At 43.9% G+C, this 26,750-nt stretch overlaps 1 protein-coding gene and 1 non-coding gene across 3 annotated transcripts in view; both read right to left on the reverse strand.

Moving 5' to 3' along the window:
* Positions 1–20,939: 20,939 nt before the first annotated feature.
* Positions 20,940–26,750, reverse strand: part of Nipal2 (NIPA like domain containing 2) — an 88,620-nt gene continuing 82,809 nt past the window's right edge. For both annotated transcript variants that reach the window (XM_021262681.2, XM_004850154.4), the window contains 3 exons: positions 26,283–26,346; positions 25,073–25,167; positions 20,940–23,948 (listed from right to left, as the gene is read on the reverse strand). In XM_021262681.2, the coding sequence (XP_021118340.1) occupies positions 23,836–23,948; positions 25,073–25,167; positions 26,283–26,346 (272 nt within the window). In that variant the 3' untranslated portion in view covers positions 20,940–23,835. The remainder of the gene's footprint in view (positions 23,949–25,072; positions 25,168–26,282; positions 26,347–26,750) is intronic.
* On the reverse strand, positions 23,021–23,128 carry LOC147824076 (U6 spliceosomal RNA). The gene has a single exon (XR_015442946.1). It is a non-coding gene; the product is annotated as a U6 spliceosomal RNA (small nuclear RNA).

A 26,750-nucleotide genomic window follows, 5' to 3' on the forward strand; every position in this document is an offset into this window, starting at 1 on the left:
AGCACCAGAGAGTCTGTGTGTGTGTTTTTTTTTTGGTGCCAGGGATTGAACTCGGGACCTTGCTCTTGCAAGGCAGGCACCGGAACCATGAGCTAAATCCCTGGCCCAGCACCAGAAAGTCTGATTGCAGAGCACATGCTGTCCGCGTCCTCTCCTTTCCCCTCTAGTCCCTGAGTAGATGTGTATAGTGATCTAAAGCTCTACTCTCTGCGTGACCATTAATCAGGATATGCCAACATGAATGGAGGAAGAAACACCTAGTAGACTGGTGGAGCACAGTTCTGGGTGTGTCTGCGGAGGGTTGATATGTAGGCCAGCAGAAGGGGGAAGACCCACCCCAGATGTGGGTGGCACCACCCAATAGGCTGGTAGCTTGGATGGAATAAAGAGGGAAAGAAGGAGGGGCGCTCATTTTGAGGTGCTCCAAGCTTTGCCATCCATCGCCTTGGACACAGGTCTCCACTTTCTTCAGCCTCTCAGCTGAGAGCCCAGCTCAGACTCTCCTGCGAGCTTCCAGGCCTTCGACCTCGGACTGGTGCTGCATCCTTGATCGCACTTGTTCTGCAACTTGCAGCTTCTTGGGCTGGGCTGGGCTGAGCAGCTACTGGACTCTCCAGCTCTGCAGTACACAGACGGCCATGGTGGACTCTCCCACCTCTGATCCTGTAAGCTACCTGATGACTCCCCTTGCATAATTATACATATTATTTTTGATTAATTCTGTTCCTCTAGAGAAGCCTAATGACTGCTCACACAGAGCCTTCAACCCTACCCCTCCCAAAGGGCCTCTGGTGACAGCTATGCGGGTGTGCCACCGCACTAGGCCTTTCCTGTGATATGTCTTGGTGTCCAGTCTCCGAGGGCCACTTGGAGGAGCCTCCCCATGGCTTTGCTGCTGGAGCCCCTGCGGCAGTGCTGCTTATCCCCTAGCTCTGTGAGCTAGTGAAGAGCAGATTCTGTCTAGGGGTGGGAAGGAGGCATTGCCCCCCAGCTCTGTGACACTTGAGGCTCCTCTGTGCCCAAGCACATTGCTGTGGAAGCCAGCTAACCCTATCTCCTCTCCAAGCTGCACCCCTGGGTGGAGCTCACCCAGCCACCCCTTCCTGGCTGGCTGTCCCCATTATTTTGCTCAGCAGGAGTGCCATCTTTCTTATTTGATGCAGAAAGACCTGCATCCGTGCAGGGACAGGAAGTGACGGGGCTGTCAACACCAGCAGGGTCTGAGGCCTCAGGCCACTGGTCAAATGGTTCAGAAGCTCACATCCGGCCACTGCATTGGTACTTTCTGAGATCCTGCCCACTCTCCTCTCCTTCTGTCACATCTCAGGTCACTATGGCTGCTTTCCTGCTCCTCTCGGGAGGTGACATTGTTCTGTTCTCCACAGGCCCTTTTGGCTTTGCTAGCACCTACTAGAGGTTTGGCTTGGTGGACCTTCAATTTACCATCTGCCATCTGAGTCATGGCATAGGTGCCGGCCACTTCTGGAGACAGACTGAGATGAATGTCATCTGATTATGTTTGATACAGTAGGAGTGTTCTCTTAGTGTGCTTGTCATTTGCATGTTGTACCTGTCTACACCAACAAAGACAAAGACCCCGTGAAACTTTGCTAAGGAGTTTTCAAGTTGGGCTGTCATCCTTGCGTACTGCACCGATATGGTCTCCCTGCCATTATTTTCTTCTTTATTCTGTGGGCCTCATCTGAGATAAATCTCTCCACCCCTCCCTGAGTTGCTCTATGACTCATGGAGCCCCACACTTGAGAACAAACAGGCCGTCCCCACTTCCCACCTCCGCCCTCCGTGACCCAGTGTTCTCTCCAACGATGATGAACCTTTATTGCAGTGATGGGTCAGGGTTTGGTTCTGGGATGGTGATGTTATTAAAAACAGATTTAGTAAGGCTCCAAGCAGTTAGTCCGCCTGTCCAGTAATGGTTCATCATAGTCATAAAGCTAAACGGAACCATTAGAGGGTCAGCTAATCTCTGCTTTTAGGCACGACCACACCTACGTCATTCCAGAGAGATGGGATTATCTTTTATTTGCTGTTATTTTTTTAAAGACCTCCAGAGAGACCACAGAGCTCAGCCTCCTTCAGAAACTGACTCTGGTGTTACAATGTTCCACGGCTGTGTTGTGGATCTGTGTGTGTGTGGTGTGTATGTGTACATGTGCAGTGCACACTCCAGGGTTTTTACAGCAGCTTCCACTCTCTCCCTCACCCGCCACAGCTGCCCTCTGTCACCTTCTGGCACAGGGCTGAGATCAGTGTGGCAGAGGAGCGTGTGAAATCCACCCCCGCCCCCCACCACTTACTCTGTGATCCAAGGCAGGGTACCTCATCTCCTTGGTCCTCAATGTCCTCGGCTGTGAAAGGGGAGGTGGTAACTGTGACTCTGTGGTGCCAGCAGGCCTGGAGAGGACGTATGCGATGTTCCCCCTCTTAGTAGGTGTGCCATAAATGCTTGCTGTTGCTGGGGACAGAGGAAGCAATGCGTGCGGGAGGTCTGGGAACATTCTGACTTGAGAACCTCCTAAGAACAGGATGTGTGGTCTGTGTGGGCACACGTCTGGCAGGGCGACTCTGTGAGGAGCCCCTCCCGGAGATCCCTGGGTCAGCTGGGCTGGGAGGGCACTGGCCCCAGGCCATTTGCACTCTGGCTCCTCAGCTGACTGGCCAAGCCTCTGCTTGCAGGCTGTGGAGCCCTGGGAGGCATGTCCATGTGTTCTGTGGGTTGGGGTGCACACTGCCTGACTTGCTGAAAAGCAACGTGTCCCTGGGCTGTTGGTTTCCATGGCAGCACAGGGAAGAGCAGCCCAGCAACCAGGCAGTTACGCTTAAAAAAATAAATAAATAAAGAGAAGCTTGGTTTGGGAACGTAGTGACTGTCGTAGCTATGTGTGCATGGAGCTCAGACACTCATTTATGTAACAAATATTTACAAGCTACCTCGTAGTTCACTTTGCTTTTGCATGCTGTGCAGATGCTGTTTTTAATAAATCAAAGGCTTGTGGCAACCCTGAATGTACTCATTTCGTGTCTTTGTCACAGTCGAGTAATTTTTACAATATTTCAGACTTCATCACTATTAGATCTGCCATGATGACCTGCAAGCAATGATCTTTGACATTGCTATTGTATTTATTTGGGGTGCCATGAGCATTGCCCAGGGATGACTGGGAACTTAACCCACAAACGCCGTGTGTGTCCTGATGGCCCCCCCAACTGGCCGTTCTCCATCTCTGTCCCGCTCCTGGCCCCTCTCTACCCCGAGACACAGGATTACTGAAGTTAGGCCAATCAATCACCCCACAATAAGCTTCCAAGTGTTCAGGTGAAAGGAGCAGCACATTTTTCACTTGAGATCCACAGCTAGAAAAGGCTTAGTGAGGAAGGCATCCCCAGAGCTGGGCCAGGCCAAAAGCGAGGCCTCTTGTACTAAGCCCGATTGGGAATGCATAAGTTACCTCTTCTTTTTCAGTTTTTATTTTTTATCAGTACATAATGATTACATTCCTTGTGGGGAGCTGGTACACGTACAGAGCACATCTCAGTTCTTTTTCATCTCCTTCTCCTCTCCCCTCTTCCCCCATATCTTGATCGCCTTCCCATTTCAAAAAAGATCTGTCTCCCTACTTCCTATTTTGCTGTTTATACTTTGGGTTTCTCATATAAGGAAAACCATTCAATATTTAAGCGTGTGTATCTGACATATTTCACTTAACGTTATGGTCTCAAGGTGCATGCATTTTCCTACAAATGACTCATGTTTATCCTTTACATCAGAGTGGTGCTCATTGCATGTTAACACTGAATTTTCCTTATCCATTCATCTGTTGCTGGACATATAAGATTCTTCCAAGATTTAGCTATTATGAATTGTACTGCTGTAAACGTGGGTGTGCATACATCACTTTAATATGCACCAATTAACAAAGAACCTCCCACAACAAAATTTTTAAAAAAAATTTAAATTAAAATTTTTGTTTTGTTTTTTGAGACAGAGTCTCACTATGTATTTCAGACTGGCCTTGAACTCACTATGTAGCCTTGGCTGGTCTCAAAGTGATCCTCCTGCCTCAGCCTTCCGAGTGCTGGGATTACAGGTGTGCACCACCACACCTTGCTACAGTTTTTTTAAATTGGTGCATATTACTAATACAGAATAATAAGATTCATTTTGCTCTATTAGTACAGGCATATGATGTATTTTAATTACTTTTATCTCCATTAATCCCCTCTCCCTTTCCTCCTCCTTCCCTCTGATCCCCTTTCCCAGCCCTAAAAGCCTGCTTTCTAGCTTCCTGTCATTCCTCAGGGGAAAATTCTGGAAGGAAATTAAGAGTAAAGATACAAATGACAACATCCCTTTAAGCCTCATCCAGAATGAGCCCCTAACTCTTTCAGTTCGATGAAATCTGAGAAGAGTGAGGAAGCTACAGAAGAAATTTTGGAGCCAGCTGGGGTGGTTCCTGTTATGGTTTATGTCTAATTCTTTTTTTTTTTGGTATCAGGAATCAAACTCGGGTCTTTGCACTTGCGAGGCAGGAGGCGGATCCACTGAGCTAAATCTCCGTACGGTTTAGGTCTAGATGTCCTCCGAGAGCCTCATGTGCTCATAGGCTGAGCGTTTGGACGGTGACTGGATCACGGGGGCTTAGTGCTGACTTGCTCTTAGCAGGTGGGGTCTGGTCAGAAGACGTGGGTTGCTGGGGGTGTGGCCTAGAAGGGTTTCTTTTCCTGCCTGGCTCCTCCAGGATCTCTCTCTGCCATGCCATGAGCAGCTAACTCTCCCTGGACATGCCCCTCTGCCATGTTGCCCTGCCTTGGAGCCAGCCAACTATGGACTGAAACGTGAGCCAAAAGAAACCTCTCCTCCTTTAAGCTGTGGATGTTGGCTATTTTGTCCCAGCAATGAGAAAATAACTAAGACAGTTCCTGAGGTTGAAGAAAAGAAGCTGTCTCCATAGCATAAAAAGGCAGCAAGGGCTGTTTGGGAAGCTGTCGCAAGTTACCCAGAAGATGGAGATGAAGGTGGCTTTACTGGACAACACATTTGCAGTGCAGACCAAACGGCCTTGTATTGGAAGAAGATGCCATCCAGGACTTCATAGCTGGAGAAGAGAAGTCAATGCCTGGCTTCAAAGCTTCAAAGGTCAGGCTGACGCTCCTGGTGGGAGTGCATGCAGCTGGTGACTAAGTTAAACCAGGGCTCATTTACTGTCCCAAAATGGCTCGGGCCCTTAACAATTACACAAAACCCACTCAGCCCGTGCTCTATGAACAGAACAACACAGATGACAGCACATCTGTTTACAACATGGTTTACTGAATATTGTAAGCTCACTGTTGAGTCCTACTGCTCAGAAAAAATGATTCCTTTCAAAATACGACTGGTCACTGATAATCCACTTCTCTCTAAGAGCTCTGATGGAGATGAATGGTGAGACTGTGTTTCCACGCCCGCTCCCATAGCATCCATTCTGCAGCCCATGGATCAGGGAGCAATTTTGACCTTGAAGTTGTGTCCTTTAAGGAACACATTTGTAAGTCTATAGCTGCTGTAGACAGTGATTCCTGTGGATCTTTCAGAAACTGAAAACATAGGACAGGGGATTTAGCTTAGTGGTTCTGCCACCTGCCTCGAAAGCACAAGGTCCCGGGTTCGATCCCTGGTACCGAAGGAAAAAAAAAAAAAAGAAAGAAAGAAATTGAAAACTTTCAGGGAAAGGATTCACTCTTCTGAATATTTATGATTCGCAGGAGGAGGTCACAATAGCAACATTAACAGGAATTTGGAAGCAGTTGACTCAAATCCTCGTAGATGGCTTGCAGGGGATCAAGCAGATCCCCTAGAGACCTGGTGGGAAGAGCAGTCCTTTCTCGAGCTGGAAAGCACTCTTGGGGAAGATGCTGTGACCATTGTTGAAATATCAGCAAAGGCTTCAGAATATTAATAGACTCAGTCAATAAAGCAGTGGTAGGGTTTGAGAAGACCGACTCAGGTTTTGACAGAAATTCTGCCGTGGGGAAAACGGAGTCAAACAGCATTGCATGCTACAGAGAAACCCCTTGCAGCAGGAAGAGAGCACTGATGCGGCAGCCTCACTGGCGTCGTATCTATAGCAAGAACTTGCACAGCCACCCCGACTTTCTGCAGCCAGCACCAATGCCATTCCTGAGGCGCGGCCATCCACTGGCACACAGAGAAGGACTCGCTGGAGGCACAGATGGTCATTAACATTTTGTAGCAACAGAGCATTTTTAAATCAGTGTGGTGTGCTTCATACTAGACGTAATGGCGTGGCACACCGAATAAACTACGGTACAGTGTAAATGTAACTTTCAGGTGCTCTGGGAAATGAAATATTGGTAGGGCTGTCCTTACTGTGACATTTGCTCTATTCCAGTGGCCTGGAAAGAGAAGAGAGCAGGGTGATGGGGATGGAGGTGCTGGGTGGAGGCGGGTGGGCGGTGATTCAGATAAGATGGTCAGGCTGGCCCCCTTGAGAAAGTGACATTTGAGCAAAGACTTAGAGAAGGTGAGGGTTTAACCTTGTATCGAGGACAACCTGTGCAAAGGGCCTGAGGCGGAAGTGTGCCTGGTGTGTTCAGGGACAGGCAGGGGCAGTGAGGCTGGCGAGGAGATGGTGAGGGAGGAAGGAAGTGGCCTGGAGGCTGGATCATGACGCATCTTTTTGCTTGGGCTTTCCTGCCAAGTAGTCAGTCAGGAGCTGGAGCAATGATCCAGCAGAGACTGCGATGTTGGTGGTGGAGCTCAGGTCAGGCTACATCCTGCGGCATGAAGAGCTGCAAGTGAGTAGCACAAGGCGGGTGGGCATGTAGATGACTGTAATTCCAGGTGGAAAGAAATAAGAGCTGTATCCCAAATGTAGAGGGACAGGGAGCGGGGGAAGAAGCGCCTCGGCTTGATGAAAATTGTCGTCAATATCAGAGACAGGCTTTGAAGGTTGGGTAGATTCCAACAGGGAGCCAGGAGGGAGGTACCGAGGCAGGAGGGGCAGCCCGGGCAAAAGCAGGAGGGGGGGACGGGCAGGGGGCCGGACGCCCCCCCCCCCCCGCCCATGGCATGCAGGGATCCTGGAGGACTGGGGCCAGTGCGGGTGGCAGCAGGGTTCTGGGAAGGGGGAACATGGCAGAGCTGGGGAGCTGGGCTGGGTGTCATCTGCCAAGGGACGGTCAGGGGGCACAGGGCGCCGCCCGCATGAGCGGGGCGAGGTGGGGTGGGGGAAAGGCACGTGAGGGTGAGGAACTTACTTGGGACCTGGAGGAAGGATCAAGATGCCCAAGAGGCGGGGCCTGCAGCGCGTAGAAAGTGCTCAGTGCACCGCTTTGATTGTCCCCTGGGAAGTCCGCAGAATCGACAAATGGGAAGACTACAGGACGAGGCTAGCAGAAGGGCAGGAAACAAGGGAAGCTGATGGCTACACCTGTAGCCGAGGTTAGGTCTGCAAATGCTACATGGTGCCATGAGCCATTACACTACACGGTAGAAGACGTCACCACTGTGGGTGACAGAAGAACACACTTTAAACTGTCCTATATTCCATTAATTTCCATGGTTGGGGGCTAGGAATCTTTTTTTTTTTTTTGAGACAGCGTCTCGCTATAGTTCAACCTGGCCTTGAACTCACTGTGTAGCCCAGGCTGGCCTCAAACTCATGGCGAACCTCCTGCCTCAGCCTCCGGAGTTACAGGTGTGCATCACCATGCCCGCTGGGGATAGGGAATCTTGCCTCTTCCAGTGTTGTAGTGGAAGAGTGTGTGTGGGGGTTTCTGCTTCCCAGCAAGACTGGTCCACAGCAGACTCTCCAAACATCATGGGGTCACAGCTACTGGGAACCAAAGGAGCCAAAAGCCCCTGTGCTAGTTTGCTCCATGTGGTGTGAGCAAGAACTGCAATCCAGGGGGAAGAATTTATCATCTCACAGCCTGGAGTCTAAGGTCTACAATTAGGGTGCCACTGGGGTTGGTTTCTGCTGAGGCCTTCATGGGACAGTCTGTTCTCTGCCTCTGCTCAGCTTGTTGATGGCATGTGCCTTGTGTGACCTTTGGTTCATAGTGTCTGCCTCCCATGTCTCCCTTCTCTGAGGACACAGCCATACTGGGCCCGGCTCCTCCTGATGACCTCATTCTTTTTTAAAAAAATTCTTTTATTGGTACATTTTAGGTATACAATATGTTCACATTTATCATTGGGTGCTTGTACCTCTACATGATGTATCTTGGTTCTTATTTTTTTCCCCATTACCTGTGTGCCCTTCACCCCTCCACCCTTCCCTATTTACATAGATTTCGTTTCCATTTTTTTTCTTTCTCATAATTGTTCCTTTCCCTTCTTTCCTTTCCCCTTCCCCTCCCACCACCCCTACCCCTTTGGACCTTTTCCTATTTCAAATTATCAATTATTCATTTTAATAATTTTAATCTTTATTTACACTTTCAGTTTCTCACACCAGAGAAACTATTCGGTATTTACATGTGTGTACTATTTATTTCACTTAAGATTATGGCCTCAATATGCATCCATTTAGCTATAAATGTCTCTAGTTTCTCATTCTTTATGGCTGAGTAGTACTCCAGTTTATAAAAAAACCACATCTTCTTTATCCATTTTCCAGTTGATGGGCACTTGGGCTGTTTCCAAGCTTTTGCTATTACAAACTGTACCACTATAAACATGGGTGCCCATATATCACTGTGGTATGATTCTTTTAATTGGGGAAGATACCCAGCAGGGGAATAGCTGGGTCAAATGGGACCTGTAGTCCTAGTTCTTTGAGGTATCTCCATACTGACTTCCACAGTGGCTGCACCAGCCTGCACTCCCACCAGCAATGGAGAAGGGTTCCTTTCTCCCCACACCCCCACCAGCATTTGTTATTGGTTGATTTCTTGATAGCAGCCATGCTTTCTGGAGTGAAGTGAAATCTCAGTGTTGTTTTCATCTGCATCTCTCGAATGACCAGTGATGTTGAACATTTTTTCATATATTTATTTGCTGCATTTACTTCTTTGTCTGAGAAATGTCTGTTTATTTCAGATGCCCATTTTTGAATTGGGTCTTTGAATTTGGGGGGTCTGATTTTTTTCAGTCCTGTATATATTCTAGATAGTAGTCCTTTGTCTGAAGTACAGCTGCTAAAAATTTTTTCCCACATTGTAGGTTGTCTCTTAGCTCTGTTGGTGGTTTCTCTTGCAGTGCAGAAGCTTTTTAATAAGATGAGATCCCAGTTGTTGATTCTTTGTGCTAGTTCCCGTGCTACTGAGGTTTTGTTCATAAAGTCTTTTCCTATGCCAATGTCTTCAAGAGTTCTACCCAACTTATCTTCCAGCAAGTTTAGTGTTTCTGTCTTAATATTTAGATCTTTAATCCACTTCAATCTTAGTTTAGTGCATGGTGATAGGTATGGGTCCAGTTTTAATCTTTGGCGGGTTAAAATCCAGTTTTTCCAACACCATTTATTCAATAGGCTATCTTTCCTCCAACGAGGGTGTTTGGTTCCTTTGTCAAAGATGAGGTGGTTGAATATGCCTGGAGTTGTTTCTGCGTCTTCTAATCTATTCCACTGATCCTCAGGTCTGTTTCTTTGCCAGTACCATGCTGTTTTTAATCACAGTAGCTTTTCAGTATAGTTTCAAGTTGGGTATTGTGATACCCCCAGCCATGTCTCTGTTGCTCAGAATTGCTTTTGCTATTCTAGGTCTCTTCTGGCTCCAAATGAATTTTTGGATTGTTTTCTCTAGTTCTGTGAAGTATATTGTTGGAATTTCAATTGGCATTGCATTAAATCTATATAGCAGATTTGGAAGTATGACCATTTTGACTATATTGGTTCTTCCTACCCAGGAACAAGGGATGTCTTTCCATTTTCTTATATCCTCCTCGATCTCCTTTTTCAGAGTGCTGTAGTTTTCAGTGTAGAAGTCTTTTGCTTTCTTTGTTAGGTTGATTCCTAGATATTACATTTTTGGGGATGCTATTGTAAAAGGAATTGTTTCCCAAATTTCTCTCTCAGTGAGTCTGCTATTTGTGTATAAGAAGGCTGTTGTTTTTTGAGTGTTGACCTTATATCCAGCTACTCTACTGAATCTATCAATTAGGTCTAGAAGTCTTTTGGCCGAGTTTTTTGGGTCTTCTATGTAAAGTATCATATCATCAGCAAATAATGACAGTTTAACTTCTTCCTTTCCTATCTTTATTTCTTTTATTTCTTTCTCTTTTCTAATTCCTGTGGCTAATGTTTCCAGAGCTATACTGAACAGGAGTGGTGATAGTGGGCATCCTTGTCTTGTTTCTGATTTTAGCATGAAAGTTTTCAGTTTTTGACCATTTAGTATGATGTTGGCTCTTGGTTTTTCATAAATAGCCTTAATCAGATTGAAATAAAGACCTCCTATTCCAATTTTCTGTAGTGTTTTTATTTATCATGAATGGGTGTTGGATTTTGTCAAATGCCTTTTCTGCATCTATTGAGATGATCATATGGTTTTTGTCCTTGACTCTGTTAATATAGTGGATTACACTTATTGATTTACAAATGTTGAACCATCCTTGCATCCCTGGGATAAATCCGACTTGGTCAGGGTGTATGATCTTCTTGATGACCCTCTGTATTCTGTTTGCCAGTATCTTGTTGAGCATTTTTGCATCTATGTTCATTAGGGAGATTTATCTGTAGTTCTCTTTTTGGGTTGGGTCTTTTCCTGGTTTTGAAATCAAAGTAACACTTGCTTCCAGGAATGAATTTGGAAGCCTTGCTTCCCTTTCAATTTCCTTGATGAGTTTAAAGAGTAATGGCAATAGTTCTTCTTTAAAAGTCTTGTAGAATTCAGCAGTGAAGCCATCAGGACCCGGGCTTTTCTTTGTTGGCAAATTTTTTATTACATTTTTAATTTCACTCATTGTAATTGGGGTGTTTAGAATTTCTATATCTTCTTCATTTAACTTTGGTAATTTGTATGTATCTAGGAATCTGTCCATTTCTTCTGTGTTTTCCATTTTATTAGAGTACAGGTTCTCAAAGTAGGTACTGATGATCCTCTGAATTTCTGCTGGTCTCTTGTGACTTTTTCTTTCTTAATTGCATGGATTTGAGCCTTTTCTTTCCTTTTTTTGATAAGGTTGGCTAAAGGTTTATCAATTTTATTTATTCTTTTGAAAAACCAACTCTTTGATTCATTAATTTTTTTTGTATCACTCTCTTAGTCTCCATTGCATTGATTTCTGCTCTGATCTTTATAATTTCCTTTCTTGTACAACTTTGGGTTTGTTATGCTCTTCTTTTTCTAGGTGCTTGAGGTTCTGCATTAGGTTATTTATTTGAGTTCTCTCTGTTTTTCTAATATGAGCATTCACTGCTATGAATTTCCCACGTAGAACTGCTTTCACTGTGCCCCATAGATTCCTGTATGTTGTACTGGCATTATCATTTACTTGTAGAAACTGTCTAATTTCTTCTTTAATTTCCTCTGTGACCCATTGGTTGTTCAGGAGGGTGTTATTAATTTTCCATGTGTTTGTGGGAATTTTGCGGTTTCTTATGTTATTGAACTCCAATTTTATTGCACTATCCTCTGTTAATATACAGGGGGTAACTTCAATTCTTTTACATTTACTTAGACATGTCCTATGAGCTAGCATGTGGTCTATTTTGGAGAATGACCTGTGTGCAGCCAAAAAGAATGTGTATTCTGATTTTGTAGGGTAGAACACTCTATAAACCTCTGTTAAGTCCATTTTTTCAGTAGCTTGGTTCAGTTCTAAAATTTCACAGTGAATTTTTTGTCTAGATGATCTGTCTATTTGTGATAGTGGTGTATTGAAGTCCCCCACTATAATTGTATTAGTGCTTATTTGATTTTTCATGTCCATTAATATTTGTTTTGTATAGTTGGGGGCATTTGTATTTGGAGCATATATATTTAGGATTGTCATCTCTTCTTCTTGGATTGTTCCCTTCACAAAGATGTAGTGACCATCTTGGTCTCTCTTAATTAGTTTTGGTTTGAAATCTACTTTATCTGCAAATCAGATTATTACCCCTGCTTTTCTTTTGGGTTCCCATTGCGTGGAGAACATCCTTTTACTTTCAGTCTATGAATTTCTTTTTGAATTAGGAGTGTTTCTTGTATACAGCATATTGGTGGATTTTGCTTCTTAATCCATTCTTTCTTTTGATTGGTGAATTGAGGCCATTAACATCGAGAATTATAATTGATAGCTATTGACTCATCCTCGTCATGATGTTTTGCTGTTGTTGGCTCTTTTATTTCTTATTTTTTCACCCCCTTTCCCTTTAGTTTCTTACCTTGTCTGGTGGCTTCCCTCTGTTGGGCCTCATGGAGTTGTGACTTTTATTGTCTTTTTCTTGGATCTTGCTTAAGATTGTCTGAGGGGTGGTTTCATGTTCATGGAATTTCTCAGGTGTTCTTTGTCATGGAAGTATCTAATTTCCCCATTGATTTTGAAAGATAATTTTGCAGGATACAACAGTCTAGGTTGGAAGTTATTTTCTTTAGGGCTTGAAATACTTCACTCCAGGCTCTTCTTGATTTGAGGGTTTGTGTTGAGAAGTCTTCCGTGATTCTGATGGGCTTTCCTTTGTAGGTGATTTGTTTCTTTTCTCTAACTGCCTGAAGGATTTTTTTCTTCTATTGGGTTTCTAAGATCTTGACTATTATATGTCTAGGTGTAGATTTTTTTTGATCATGGCTAGTTGGAGTTCTATATGCCTCACTTATCTGTATGTCCAATTCTCTACCTGTGTCTGGAAAGTTTTCTATTATTACTTCTGTGAACTGATTTTTTATGTCAATTTTACTTTCTCCTGTTTTTTTCTTGGACTCCTATCAGTCTTATGTTATTCTTCTTTGCATCATCTAGCAGCTGCTGGATTGATTTCTCATGGTTCCTTACTATTTTGAAGAGATCTCTGTTTTCCTGGTCCTTAACTGCAATCCTGTCTTCTATATCTGACATTCTATCTTCAGATTCCCTTAATCTGCTCTTCATGCTTTCAATGGAGTTTTTAATCTCCTGAATATCTGTTTGAATCTGTTTCATGGTTTCCATTTCTTTCTTATGCTGGGCATTCATGGCTTCCTGCATGTTTCTGAGCTCATCTATTTTTTTATCTGTTTCTGTTCTAGAGCCTCTAATCATGTCTTTCACTCTGCTCACTATCTCTATAGTTATCTGGGAAATTATTTCTGTTTTGAACTTTTCTAGAGCCTTATTCATCTGTTTTGTTACTTCCTGTGCTATCAGTTCAGGGTGTCCAGGTGGTTGATTATCAGACTTTTCCACCTTGTTTTCCCCAGAATTTGCCTTTTGTGGGGTGGAAGTCTGAGTTGGTGCCTTACTTAAATGTCTTCTCATTTTTGATTTTGGTACTCTCCTTGGTTTAGTCCCTGGGTTGATACTTTGAAGTCGTTTATTATCGGTATCTTTGTTGATGTATTTAGAACACTTATGGAATGGTTGCTTCTCCGAGGTGTCTTCCAGATATAGCTGGTCTTTAGGTTTTGAGTCTCTAATGGCTCTGAGGCAGTCTCATTTTCATTATACCAGGAAGGACAACTGATTAGATCAATCACAACACCTTAGCCCAAGTGATACAATCAGCAACACAATAGCATCAAGTACCTCTTAGAAAATGACATATTGTGATATTTATTAATATATCACCTTTAACTGTGTGAATTAAATCAAAATCAAGGACCAACCCAACATATGTTTATAGTGAATAAACTCTTCAATATAGCAACTTTACCCTTTGGGGTGGGGAGTTAGAAGGAGCTGGGGTGGGAGGGATAGAAGGATAGGGGAAGGTTAGCAGTGAGGCCAGAGAGCACAGGCAAGAGAAGGAAAGAGAAGAAAAGAAAGATAAAGAAGAAATATGAATTAGGGGCAGATCAGGAACACAAAGGGAGATGAAGAACAATGTGGGACAGCAAAGGAGCAAGGCAGAGAGAGAGAGAAGAAAAAAGAAAGAAAAAAGAGAAAAATAAAAATTTTAAAAGAGTAGCAAAGAAGAAAAAAATTAAAAATAGGAGCAAAAAACATAGTAGTAATTTTGAAAATAACAAATAAAAGATAAAAATGAAGGGCTTCCTTCAGGGTATGTCTCTGCTGTCACAATAGACAATGAGGGCAGCAGTGTGCAGATATGTCAATGAGTCTCAGTAAGCCAGTCACTGACTCATGAGATTCAGGCAGATTTCTGGCTGCAAGTCCCAAGTTGAGGTCCCTGTCCTCCTGCAGGGTTGAACTCTGTGAGGTTCTACTGCAGGTTCTAGCTGCCCTTCCCCTGAAGATAGTCCAGGTTCTGATGGGAGGTGATGATCCCTCCAATTTACCAAGCTTGGTGGTCTGGTGGGCCTTTATTGCAGAGATTCTCTTCATTTTTCCAGTGGGCTTCAGTTTTCATCAGGGAGCCTGAGAGAGCCCCTCTCTCTGTTGTTCACTTCTGCACCTCAGAACAATGGCCTTTATGCTCTCCTGTGCCTCTGTAGTGTGGATCCACGTAGCTGTACAGCCAAGAGGCGGGGGTGGGGTGGGGGGTTGGGTGGTGTCTCTTGTTGCAGGCGCCTGTGTGGCCAAGCTGGAGGCTGGTGGGCAAGCCTGGGAGTCCTCACCGGCTCGGTCTCCTGGCTGACGACCTCATTCTTAACTTGATTGCTTCTACAGTGCTGCATTTCCAAGTCAGGTCCCATTCTGAGATAGCGGGTGTTAGGGCTTCATGTGTCTTTCTGGGGGCCATCCAAGCCACGCCAGTTCCCTGCAGTAGCATGTTGGTTTGGCTTTTTAGTGGTTGCACTTCTCTTCCTCTCAAGAACAGCATGATTTTCATCCTGATGGGTTTAGAAAGATATTTATGTAATTGTCAATTTTTAAATTATGAAAATTAAATAAATCTGCTTTGCTGTTTCAATCATTCATAAAAATCAGTTAACAAGCTTTGGTTTGCTCGCAGTAATTTCTGTTGATAGATTGTAGATCCAATACTCTGCTTGCCTAGAGCTTTCCTGGCCATGGGATAAATGTTTTTCCCATTATTAACTTTATTGTTGTGGTGCAAAAATCAGTCAGGAAAGTGAAGCTGTATTCATTGCTTTTGGACAGAGACAGCATGTTCAGCACGTGGGCCGAGCGAAGGGGCCAAATACCAATTTGAGTAGAGACCTGTCACACGTGGCCCACCCAAGAGTGGCGTGCTCATCAGGCCGAACTTCTCCCCGAACAAGTTTGACATCCGGGTGGTTTTAAGAAAAGTCTTCTCATCATGTGTGTGTTTCAGCCTGATGTCTGAGCGGTCCTTTCCTGCCTCGTCACCTTGAGTCTTCGCTGTCGACCCTGATCTCTTGTATGTCACACTCTGAAGAAGAACTTGAAGTCTTGGTGCCAGGACATGTCCCTCTTCCCACAGTCCGGCCAGACATAATTCGCTCTATTTAAAAAATGAGGCAACGGGGTCACTGGAGGTGAAAAGGAAGTTAGGGAATTAACCCAGCAGATTCCAAAGTACACTCACAAGGAACAAAAGGAAAGGAAGCAGCAACATGGAAGGAAAAAGTCCTTGCTTCCCATGCTCTTTGGAGAGGGGCTTTCTGCCCACCATCCAGTGGGGCCCTGGTCTTTGGAGAACCAGCGCAGCAGAGTAAACAGGGAGTACCAGGAAGCTATTTTTATTTGGTGCTGTCTTTATCTTCCCTTGTTTCAGTGGAAAATGAGTCTGGCTTCCACAAAACTCCTCAGTGAAGAACAAATATCCCTGGAGGCAATGCCAAGGCTGTCATTCCTCAGCTGTGGCTTGGACACAGCTCTCCTTTGTGGAGCCCTGGGACGGCCAGGGCCTGAGCCCAGCAGGAAACAGGTGGTTTGCTTTAGAGAGGGCCGGGGAACAGCCAGCCAAGCCACCCTGTGGCCTGGGTGACAGCTTTGTATCCTTCTCCGAGGGTTCCTCTGCAGTACCGTGTCCCAGTCTCCCACTGTGAGACCCCCCCCATGTCAAGGGGGGCAGATGACTGGAATGCCAGGCTCCTGGGTGTCCGCCCTGTTCCCAAGACAGATGTGTAGCCCTGACCCGGGCAGAAGTCCAAGCAGGGGCCTGGGGGATGTGCCCTGCTTGGAGGTGCCTCCTCTGGTCCCCACTCAGTCCCTTTCTCTGGTTTCCCATGAGACCCACCTGCTCAGATTCACACTCCCTGGTGGACAGGGCTGACGAGTGAGGTGTCCCAAGGGCTGATCTGCTGTAGCACCCTGAGTGCTTCCTGCTTTTGGGATTGGGGCTCCCATTCTGTGTCCAGTTCCCTCAGCATCCCTTCTCTGCCTCCTTTCTTCCTCGTCCATTCCTAGAGCTTTATTGAATGACCACACATCAAGATCACCACATCTTTAACAAGTGAAGTTGCAGTGCTCATGAAGACTAAGCCTAGGCTTTCCCAGGGACTTCTGCCATTTTCTTGGGCTCACCTTCTTCCATTTCCCAGCTGAAGACCATTCCCTTCCCATTAGGGACGCACATTGAGAAGTTCTGCACTGTAGTTTGAAAGAATGTTCATGGTTGTCATGAAGCGTCTCACGTGTCATGAAGTGACTCATCCTTTCCCTTTATGGTGACAGAAGCCCTGTGTGACTGTCTTTTGTGCCCAGTGAGCCCTGGGGGATTGAGGCCCTTCTGATGGCCAGGAGCTGTGGCTCAGGGACTGGTGTTGCTGTCAGCAGGCCTCTGGGCTGAGGGAGCAGCACATTGCAGGTCGCAGCTGGCTCTAACCATGGCAGCTCTCCTGGCCTCACTGTCGCTGCTTTTCTTGCTGGATTTACTTTCTTCCTTCTGCTTCCTCTGCCGACAGGCTCAGCCCTTAGTTCTTTGGCGCTCATTATTCCCTTTTCCCTGTAACAAGTTGACCCAAATCCTTAGTCTCCCCGGGGGCCCTTTCTTGACCTGTCCCCTCTTCATGTCACTTGAGGAAGCCTGCCAGTGGTGATCTGACCCACGCCTCACTCCCTGACTGGCCCGTGCTTCCCAGTTCAAGCTCTGGTTGGCCCAAACCATCCTTTCTGGGCAGAGCTGTTTTGCCCAAGCTGTGTCACCTCAGAGGCCACAGCCAGCTACATTTGGTCCTTCCTGGTAGGACACGATGGGTCAGCAATGCACATCTTGAATCCAGTTCTTATTTCTTGGACACTTATTATGCCATCTTATGTCCATAGAACATGACTAAGGATATAGGGGAAATGTCATTAAATTCTGCTAGATGAGTTTCTGAAAAAATACTGACCATATCCTTTATGTCTTCATTTACCATGAAGTAAATGTCATGGTTTCCTTCTCCAATCAAGTCCAAACTCTCAAATCAATACCAGAGTTAGCACTGAAGGCTGTCTGAGTTGCCTTTCTGGGCTGATTGAGTCATCTCCCATTTCATAGGTGTTGGGTTATCAGGTCTATTACTCTATTACTGTAAGCTATTACTTGATTTCTCCTTTGCCCCTGAGTCTTTCTCCTATGTTCAGATTCTCTGTGTGCTTTAAACACCAGCCCAACCCTTGTACTGTATTAGGTTGCTACAATACTTAAGTGGTAGCTTGAAACAACAAATTTATTCTCTACTGAGGCCAGAAGTTCAAAACCAAGGTGTTGGCAGGGTGGTGCTCCCTCCAAAGGCTCTTGGAAGGGGAGAATCCTTCCTGCTTCTTTGTGGTTGGGATGGCTCCATGCATTCCTTGGTGTGTGGGTTCAGGTCTCCCGTCTCTGCCTCTGTCTTCACAGAGTCCTCTCTGGGCCTGGTCTTCCTCTCTTCTGCTTTTTAAAAGGACATTTATTGGATTTAGCCAGGTAGCCCAGGCTGATTGCAGCTCAAGAGCTTTTATTTTTGCAAAAGAATTGTTTCTCAAATAGGGGCACATTCACCTATCTTTGGGCTTAAGAGGTGAACATATCTATTTGGGGGCCACCATGAAACTGGAAGCAGTTCCAGTTCCTTTGAAAATGATATCCTATCCTAAAGTAGCCTTTATCTTCTCTCTGCTCCCATGTCCTCTGTTCAAATGACTCTTCAGGCACTTTTGATATTTTATGGTGCAGCCTACGTACTTTGGCACACTGGTAAGAAGATGGGTAAGAGTCAGACATCCTGGGTTCAGATCCCAGTTGTGCCACTTGGCAGCTGAATGATACAGCTGACTCACTTTGCCTCTCTCACCAGGACCAGGACAAAGTGAGGCTGCTCAAACGTAAGATGCTGGAGTTACTCATGCGCAGGGCCTTGCAAATGCAGTGTTGGCCTTCTCACTACCTGAAAGTAAGGCTTCCATGAGTTTTCTTATATTTTATGCCATAGGTATCTCTCTTGACTTACCCTACCCTAGTCCCTGCCCTTCCTCTTGTCCTTGGTTTGTAATACGTAAAGAAGCAATAAGAACTTCTCTGATAAGGGACATTGTAAGGATTAAAAAAGTAAATGAAGTAAAGTATATTGCCTGGCACATAGTAAGGGCTCAGTAAATGACTGCCATTGTTTATCTGATTGGACAAGAAGCTCTAGAGGAGCTGGTCTTCATTTCTAATTCATTTTATTGATAATAACCACACAATGTCAAAACTTGGAAGCAACCAAGATGTCCCTCAGTAGATGAATGGATAAAAAACTGTGGTACATCCAGTTTAGTGGAATATTATTCTGCACTAAACAAAAACGAACTGTCAGAGACGACATGGGGGAAAGTTAAATGCAAATAAATAAATGAAAGAAGCCAGTCTAAAAAAGACTGCATACATACTGTATCATCCCAACTTTATGAAATTCTGGGAAAACAAACCTTTGGAGACAGTAAAAAGATCAAGGGTTGGAGAGAAAGAGCAATGGGTAGACAGAACACAAGATTTTTAGGGCAATAAAACTACTCTGAATGATACTCTAATGGTGGATACATGCCAGGATACATTAGAATGTATGGCACCAAAACTGCACCCTAAGGTAAATGAGGGATTTTGAGTGACAATGGTGTGTCAGTGTAGGTACCATGATTGGTACAAAGGTACCATAATGGGAGAGGCCATGAAGGTTTGGGGATAGGGATATATGGGAACCTTCTACTCAATTTTGTAGAAACAAAACCAAAATTGCCCTTAAAAAACACCAAATATTACATTAAAAACAATAGGTGATCAATTATGTTTTGAGTGAATTCATGAATATTTGCTAAGTTTGGTAATTGGATGAGTAGCCCACAATCAGGCAAATATTTTAAGCTTCAGGTCCCTGGATCAAGAGTTCTTGAACTAATTCATCTTCTTGTTCATGCATGGAATATAGAAGGCTTAGGTGAGGTGCTTTGGACAGAAGAGGTAGAGCCCAAACCTCAGAACATTTCTGAGGTTGGTTTTCAAATTAGAACCGTGAAGGAAAAGGCTGTGGAGTAGGATGGATGTGTGCTGGAAGGACTGGCTCACGTCTGGATTACAGCAGCTCAAATGTGCTAAGTGGTTTTGGTCCATGAAAGCTGGGCCCATCAGGAATGGACTGGCTCCTTCTTGGGTATGCACTTGCCAACTCCCAGGGAAGGAGATTCTTTCTTGGAACACAGCGACTATCTTGCATCTTGCCTGGAACTCTGTGAGACTCTTGGCAATGCCTGGCCCAGCTGGGTGCACCCTGAAACACTACATATATTTGATTCTGAGGTAGATATTCCTCTTTTACTTTGTGGTTGAGACTCATTAACTCTCAATAAGGACCTGTGTCGAAGGAGGGAGTTTCCTCCCTTTCTAACAAAAAAAATGTTTTCTTCATTGGGCCACAGTTCCTGAAACTGATTTGTTCTCCTGGCACTGGACAGTATGTTGTGTGGCACCCTGAGGCTGGTGAGAAAGGGGACAAACTCAAGCATTCTTGGGTAGGAAGGCTCTTCCTTGCATTTACCACAGTTGCTAAAACACCATCCTTAATAGTCTAAGACTGGTCTGTATTTGCATGGAAACTGTGTTTGTGTGGAATTTTATTTAATATTTTACTTCAAGATGGCCATAATAAGAGCCAGACTGTTGATGAGTCTAACGATTAGAAGCAGCCTCAAGATTCCCCACACAATCATGTTGGGTTCAATTTTGAGATCTTGTTCTAATAGCTCAAAATGTGTGGTGTTTATCTAGTTCCCCCAATGCACTCGCATCCATTGGTGCCAAACACATGCATTAGGTTTTCAGCTGCTCTAGTTCACGGGTGTCTCGGAGTTTACGTAAAGCAGTCTGGAAGGGTGTGGGGAGGGCTCATTTAGTAACTGCTGTATTTACGGTCATCATGTTACTGTTAAATTGGCACGCACGAGGCAGCGTTCAGAGTGGCTGTGCGTGTGCACTCGCCATCCTTGGATGTGCTGTGTGCTTGGAAACGGGGAGTGCGAAGAGGGCTCCTGGCGTCAGGGACTTGGCTCAATGTCTGCACCCATCTGAGTCATGTCCACTATTGCACCTGCTTCCCGCAGAGCCAAACTTACACATTATCACCATTACTCTTCAATTGTGCTGAAATTGCACTAATCTATGAAGTCTGTCTTTTCCTTTTCTTTCTCTGCCACATAACAGGATCTCCAGGGCTATGTGTGTGTTGAGGTGTGTGTGTGTGAAGGTTTCATTCTGAGTCACTGCTTGAGGGATTTTTTTATTGTATTAGTTTTCAAGGGATTCTAGTAATGAAAATATTGCAGTGATAGGGAAAGCAAACATCTAAACTGAAAAGAAAAAGAAAAAACCAATCAGATGGTAAAGAATTTTGCTTTTGTTTAAACAGGTAATTTCCAAAGCTGTGATTAGGTCAGAGTGTGGGGTTGGAGGGGCTCTTCTGGTACAGTTAGTGGTGTTCACCAAAGAATGACTGACTTTCAAAGAGAGAAACTCAGACTCTGAGAATAAACTGATCACTTCCTTTTATTTCTTATGTAAGCAAAAATTCCCAGTGTAGCCAGATGTGGTGGCTCACACCTGTAATCCCAGCACTTGGGAGGCAGAGGCAGGAGAATTGTTGAGGGTTTGAGGCCAGCCTGGGCTACCTAGTGAGTTCAGAGCCAGCCTGAATTACAAAGTGAGACCCTGTCTCAAAAAAAAAAAATTGCCAGTGTAAATATCAAGACATAATCCCACATTCCCATCATATCTCATTTGACACAAATTGCCAGTTCTAAACTCTTCAATACCTGAGAAATGGAAAAACAGTTGCAGAGCAAGAGCAAAAGAGTCTAGATGAGGAGTTGGTAAATGATAGTCCATGGACTGGCCTGTTTTTGTAAATAAAGTTCTCCTGGAGTGCAACCATGCTTACTTGTTTATCTATAGTCTATGGCTGTTTTTGTGCACAGTGACAGAGCTGAGTAGTCAGGACAAACATTATATGGACAAACAATCCTAAAACATTTATTGAGTTTTTACTGAAAAATTTTGCCAACCCCTGGTCTAGACAAATAGTTGGAGGAGCCAAATGTTGGCTAAGGGTCCCCAACTAACAATTCCAAGAGAGGAAACTGGGTTGGCTTTAGTTGTTGTCATGCACTGAGCACTTCTAAAAATCCTACAAGCCAGTAAACAAAACTCCCTACTATTTACCTTAGTTTGAAGCAGCAATATGGAAAGTAAAGTTAGGTCTGAATATATTTTATATGTAACCTGGATCTCTAAAGCATTACTAGGTTGCATAAGTCAAGGCCATTTCTCAAAACTTTTAATAGAGGACAATGCTGGTGGCTACTGAAGTACTGCTGGTGCTGTGTGTGTGTGTGTGTGTGTTTGTGTGTGTATAATATTCTACACTGCTCAAAACTACACACTCTACTGATATATGTGGTCCTACTTCAAATACAACTCTTTAATTTAAATGTTTCCCAGTCTTTGAAAATGGTTTCAAGATTCACCAGAAATGTGTAGTTTAAGGAAGCAGATGAATTTCTTAGCTGAGACTTCTAGTGCCAACATGCTCTACCCATTCAGCAAAACAAGCCATCAAGCATATGACTATTGTATCTGAATGCACACTTCCCACAGTGGCAGGAATTACTGACAGGGGCTCAGAAGCCAGACATGGGCTCTAGGTTATTTTTCACATATTCTGATGGATTCATATCTCCATCCTTTGTGGCCAGATTTGGCCAGTCTGATCAGGAGTTCAGGAGTTGACAGAGAACAAATCAAAAGACCACAGCGGTTAAGACGACCATCTCACTAGCTCTGAGTTGAGCTGTCTAGACAAGGGCAACACAAGGTGGCTGGAACAATATTGGATTGGCATGTCAGGAGTGACCCGAAGGTTTTGAAATATCATTAAAGATAGGGCTTTTTATTTGGTTACGGGGGAGTTTTCCTCTTCTTCTCATTTAAATATTAGGCAGATTATAGACAACAGACAACACAGTAGAGTCTACCAGCAAACTTTTCTGCGTAGACATGTGATTAATTGCAGCGGAAAAGCCAGTTGGGGCACAGGAACACTTAGACCTCCTTCCTGACACTGGGGTTTGTTCTATGTCCACAGTTTTAAACGGCTGAAATCTAGTTCTCTAATCATAACTCTCCTTTCCTAGAAAAATGTACTAAGCTTGAGATAATGACTTAGGGAAGAAATAGTATGTAGTGCAAATATCAGTAAGAACCTAAGCTGGGCATAGTGTGCATGCCTGGGAGGCTGAGGGAGAAGGACCTCACATCCAAGCCCAGGTTGGGCAACGAAATGACTCTGAGAGACTCTGTGTCAAAACAAAATACAGACACAGGCTGGGCATGTAGCACCACACACACACACACACACGCACACACACACACACAACTAACTGCAATTTTTGAGACTTGTGTTAAAAGTTAAAACACCTGTTAATTATAAGATTTATCACAGAAGCACAGGACACCAAGTTTTTCTTCATTTTCAATTCAAGTACAATAGGATCGTATGGCTGAAGAAAATGTCACCATTCTATACTTTTATTAGAAAACAAGTGTTGGCTGTAATTTTTTCTTAATGTTTCATAGATTTGCATGTTATGCTTGCACAGGGGTCATGCTAACCTTTTCTGTATTTGTTCCAGTTTTAGTAGATGTGCTGCAGAAGTGAGTACAGTCCAATTTCTAAAATTTTCTAATTTCTAGGCTTAAAAAGTCCACAAGCCAACATCTTTGAGTTTTGGTACACACCATCACACAGTCCACTTTTAAGTTTTAATTTTACACTTGATCTTAGCCAAAAGGCTGAAAACGATATAAGTTTTAATTTTAAAGAGACCCTTTGTTTTTAAAGGAGGATTTTAGTAGTGTTAGTTTTCAGAAAAGGTAACCTGCCATTCTAATTTTGGAATAAGAAGGTGAGCTTTATATGGGATGCTCATAAAAGGTGTTCTAGAAAAAAAAAACAAAAGCTCTCAAACCTTTCAGGACTGAGCATGTGGGGCTAAGTGTTTCTTTAGAGCCAAGTGCCAGACTCTACAAGCCACATAGGAGCAGCAACCTACGCCTTCCATGACCACATTGTGAAGGCACATTTTTGTGTGACATTCCTGCCGGAGCAGCCAGGCTGTAATTAAGATCTAGCCAGTTAGATGATCGCTAGGGAGAGGTCTAGGGTGTGGGGAACACTTTGAATTACATTCCATGCAAACATTAGGCTGTCAAAGCTTAGGAGGGCTCTGATTGTCCATAGTGGGGAAAGGACTGAAACGAATGCTCACGTACGTCAGCATGAAACAGCTGCTGACATAAATCGAACATGTGCAACTTTTTTGAAAAGGTGGTATCGAGTAACAGGCCGACAGCTATCCCTCTCAGCAGTTTAGACCTCTTTCTTCTCTCCACTTTGGCTCTTTGTTGAGTCACTTCCATCAGGCAAGGTTCCATAGGATAAGCCATTTGAATCTGGTTGTATTTTGTCCAGCATTTGTTTCCCTGTGGAGATAGTAACGTAAAAAGATCTTTTGAGCTCCTACAAAAGAAAAAGTCCTAATACTTTCTGTTCAATCTAGGCCACATTCTACTCCTTCATAAAATACTATGTGGTCACCCTCTAAACAGAAAAGATAGACATCAAGGAAGAAATGGCTCTTGGAATTCCATATGGCTTGATAATGTGGTCATGTGCTGAACATGTGAGGGGTGGAAATCAGGTTGGCTCAGTCAGGAGTTTCATGTGAAGCATTCACTCGCTTTGTGAAATGGAAGAGTTAAAAAAAACCCACACTTTATTTCCAAACAAGCTGTTTATGATGCACACCCTTGTCACAAATGCCAAGTCTTGCACTGAATGCTCTTGGGTGATAAGGTGGCTCACGTGGCAAAGAGAACAAGGAATCCATTTCCTAGAGCCACCATTTTTCAGTTTTAAGGGTGAGACTTTCATGGTTTTTGGTTCCAAGGCATGGTGCTAACAGAATGGTGGAGGAAGCTCTGGTAATATTTCCACTCCTGGAAACCTACAGGTCACCCCAAATCCCTAGCAAGGCTAGAGACCGCTGGGGATGGATGGGGGTAGGGACCCAGCAGACTGCTTCATGACTGAGTAGATTATTTCTCAGTGGAAATGAGAAGCAGAGAGATGATGCATATTGGCTTAATCTGGATGAGGGAGGAAGGAGGAGGGGAAGAAGCTACTCTTCATCTGGTGACTGTGATGAGATCACAAGCCACAGTCTTCCCAGGAATGATGCTTCTTAGTCACTTAAGCTCGAGTCCGCTGATGTTCCTTCCCAGGCTGTCCACATAGCAGGAATCCAAGAAGCCAGTCCTCACGATTTTCCCTACTCTTCGACACTTTAGGGAAGCCCAAAATAGAAATCCCCTACATCAAGAAAACATTGTCAGTTCTTTTACAGCCCCAGTGTTCTGTGCAACACTGACATTCCATAACTCAACATTTACACTGAAAACATCACCCTTGGGCTCATCAGTAAATGTACTTTTTTTGAGAGTAAAAATTATGTTTCATATTAACACCCAAAATAATGCCAACAATTGTTCGTTTATAAGGATAAAACTTTCTATTATGAATCAGAGGAGATGTATATATATTTTACCAGGAATACTTCCAAAATCAATAATAGACTGTTGCAGATGTTCCTTTTCTCGATTTCTTGTGACCAAAACCACGCCAAGGAATGACAGAAAGCACCTGTAATAAAAATATTAATAAAGAACACAGGAACACTGAAACAGCTTATGGTATTAAATAACTGAGCTCCATATTCTACACGATGACATAAACTCCATCAGTTTTGTTTATCCTGTTTCTCATGGTAAGTTGCCTAGAACTAGTCTTAATTATTGCAGCCAATAATATTTGTACCCAGAACCAAGACTTGGGTGGCTTCCAATAAATCTCTGCCCCAGGTTGTTACCATCTGGATGATAATTCAGGCTCTAAACCCTTTGGGTAGACACCAGGTCTCATTTTCTATCCATGCATGCCCAGACCCATTACTGGCATGCACATGAGTGAAAAAACAATTTATTCTTTAATTTTCTAAGAAATCTCATTGTCCTTGGCCATAAGAATAGTCATAGTTTCCAGCCCCCAGAAGTTTGGCCTCGCCCAAATGTCTTATGAAATTGAATTTTCAAGATAGATGGTTTCCTTTGCTGAAAATAGATGATGCTCAAGTGTGTACAGCAGTGGCTACACTGAACAGAGGATCAAGGAGCAGCATAGCATTAATGGAGCACCGGCTGGAGCCAGTAGAAGATTCTATACAGTGGTGAGATGTTGTCAGGCTTCTGCTCTGTGTTTGCCAGCGATGCCTGCAATGATGCCAACCAAATTTCTATGAGGGGTCAAGCTGGGCAAGATAGCACAAGAAGGGAACACTACTAACCCGAAGTTATTAGGTCCAAAGCTAAGGTACAATCCCAACCTTGGCCTTTTATTTTGGGTGATCACAGAGGCATTCGTGCTCCTAGACTTCAGATCTCAAGTTCCCAAAGTGTGGTAGGTCTGATATAGTATGAAAAGACTATGGGGTGGCCACAAGCCCTGTGGATTTATACTGACTTTGTCTGGAACTGAAAATCCCCAAGGCTTCAGAACCCACAGAGGGGGCTGGAATCACAAAGCCAAAGACACCGAACCCCATGTAGGGTGTTAAGTTCAAAAATATGTTTCTTTTAAGAGTTTAGGAAACTGATGTTTCTTACATTATTTCTAATTTTCTATACTTCAGGTACAATGTCAAAAATCCTACATGAAAGTAACAGAATTTCACATACCTTACCTCTGAGGCATTTACTCACCCAAACAGATATATAAATATGGTGAGAAAAGCAGCACCAAGGAATTCCTGATAAAAGATGATACCTCCATAGAAATAGAAGACAAAGTTAACTTTAGGATAGGAATATTTACAACACTGCACATTGTTTAAAAATTATGTAAATGTATTTTTTTCTACATAAGGTTACCCTTAAAATGCATTTAGCAGTTTAGCTAAAAAAAAAAAGTTGCACGCCATACTTATATTTTAAGCAATTCCAAAAAGAACACAGAGTTGTAGACTCTATGTAATATGATTATCATTATTTAAAATTAACATAATTGACATAACTTTTGCAAGCAGACGATTCTTACCTAGTCCTGGATTTCCCCACTGGAACATACAAGAAAGCAAAACTCTAGGTACCATTTCCTAACTACAGGTTTAGGTCCGGGTCAGCAAACCTGGCCTGGGAGGGTGGTCCTGGGCCCCTGACATGGCAGGCTTT

This window comes from Heterocephalus glaber, unplaced genomic scaffold (assembly GCF_053883595.1).
Source record: "Heterocephalus glaber isolate CG9 unplaced genomic scaffold, H.glaber_assembly_v1.0 deba00001555, whole genome shotgun sequence".
In the NCBI taxonomy this organism is placed as follows: Eukaryota; Metazoa; Chordata; class Mammalia; order Rodentia; family Bathyergidae; genus Heterocephalus; species Heterocephalus glaber.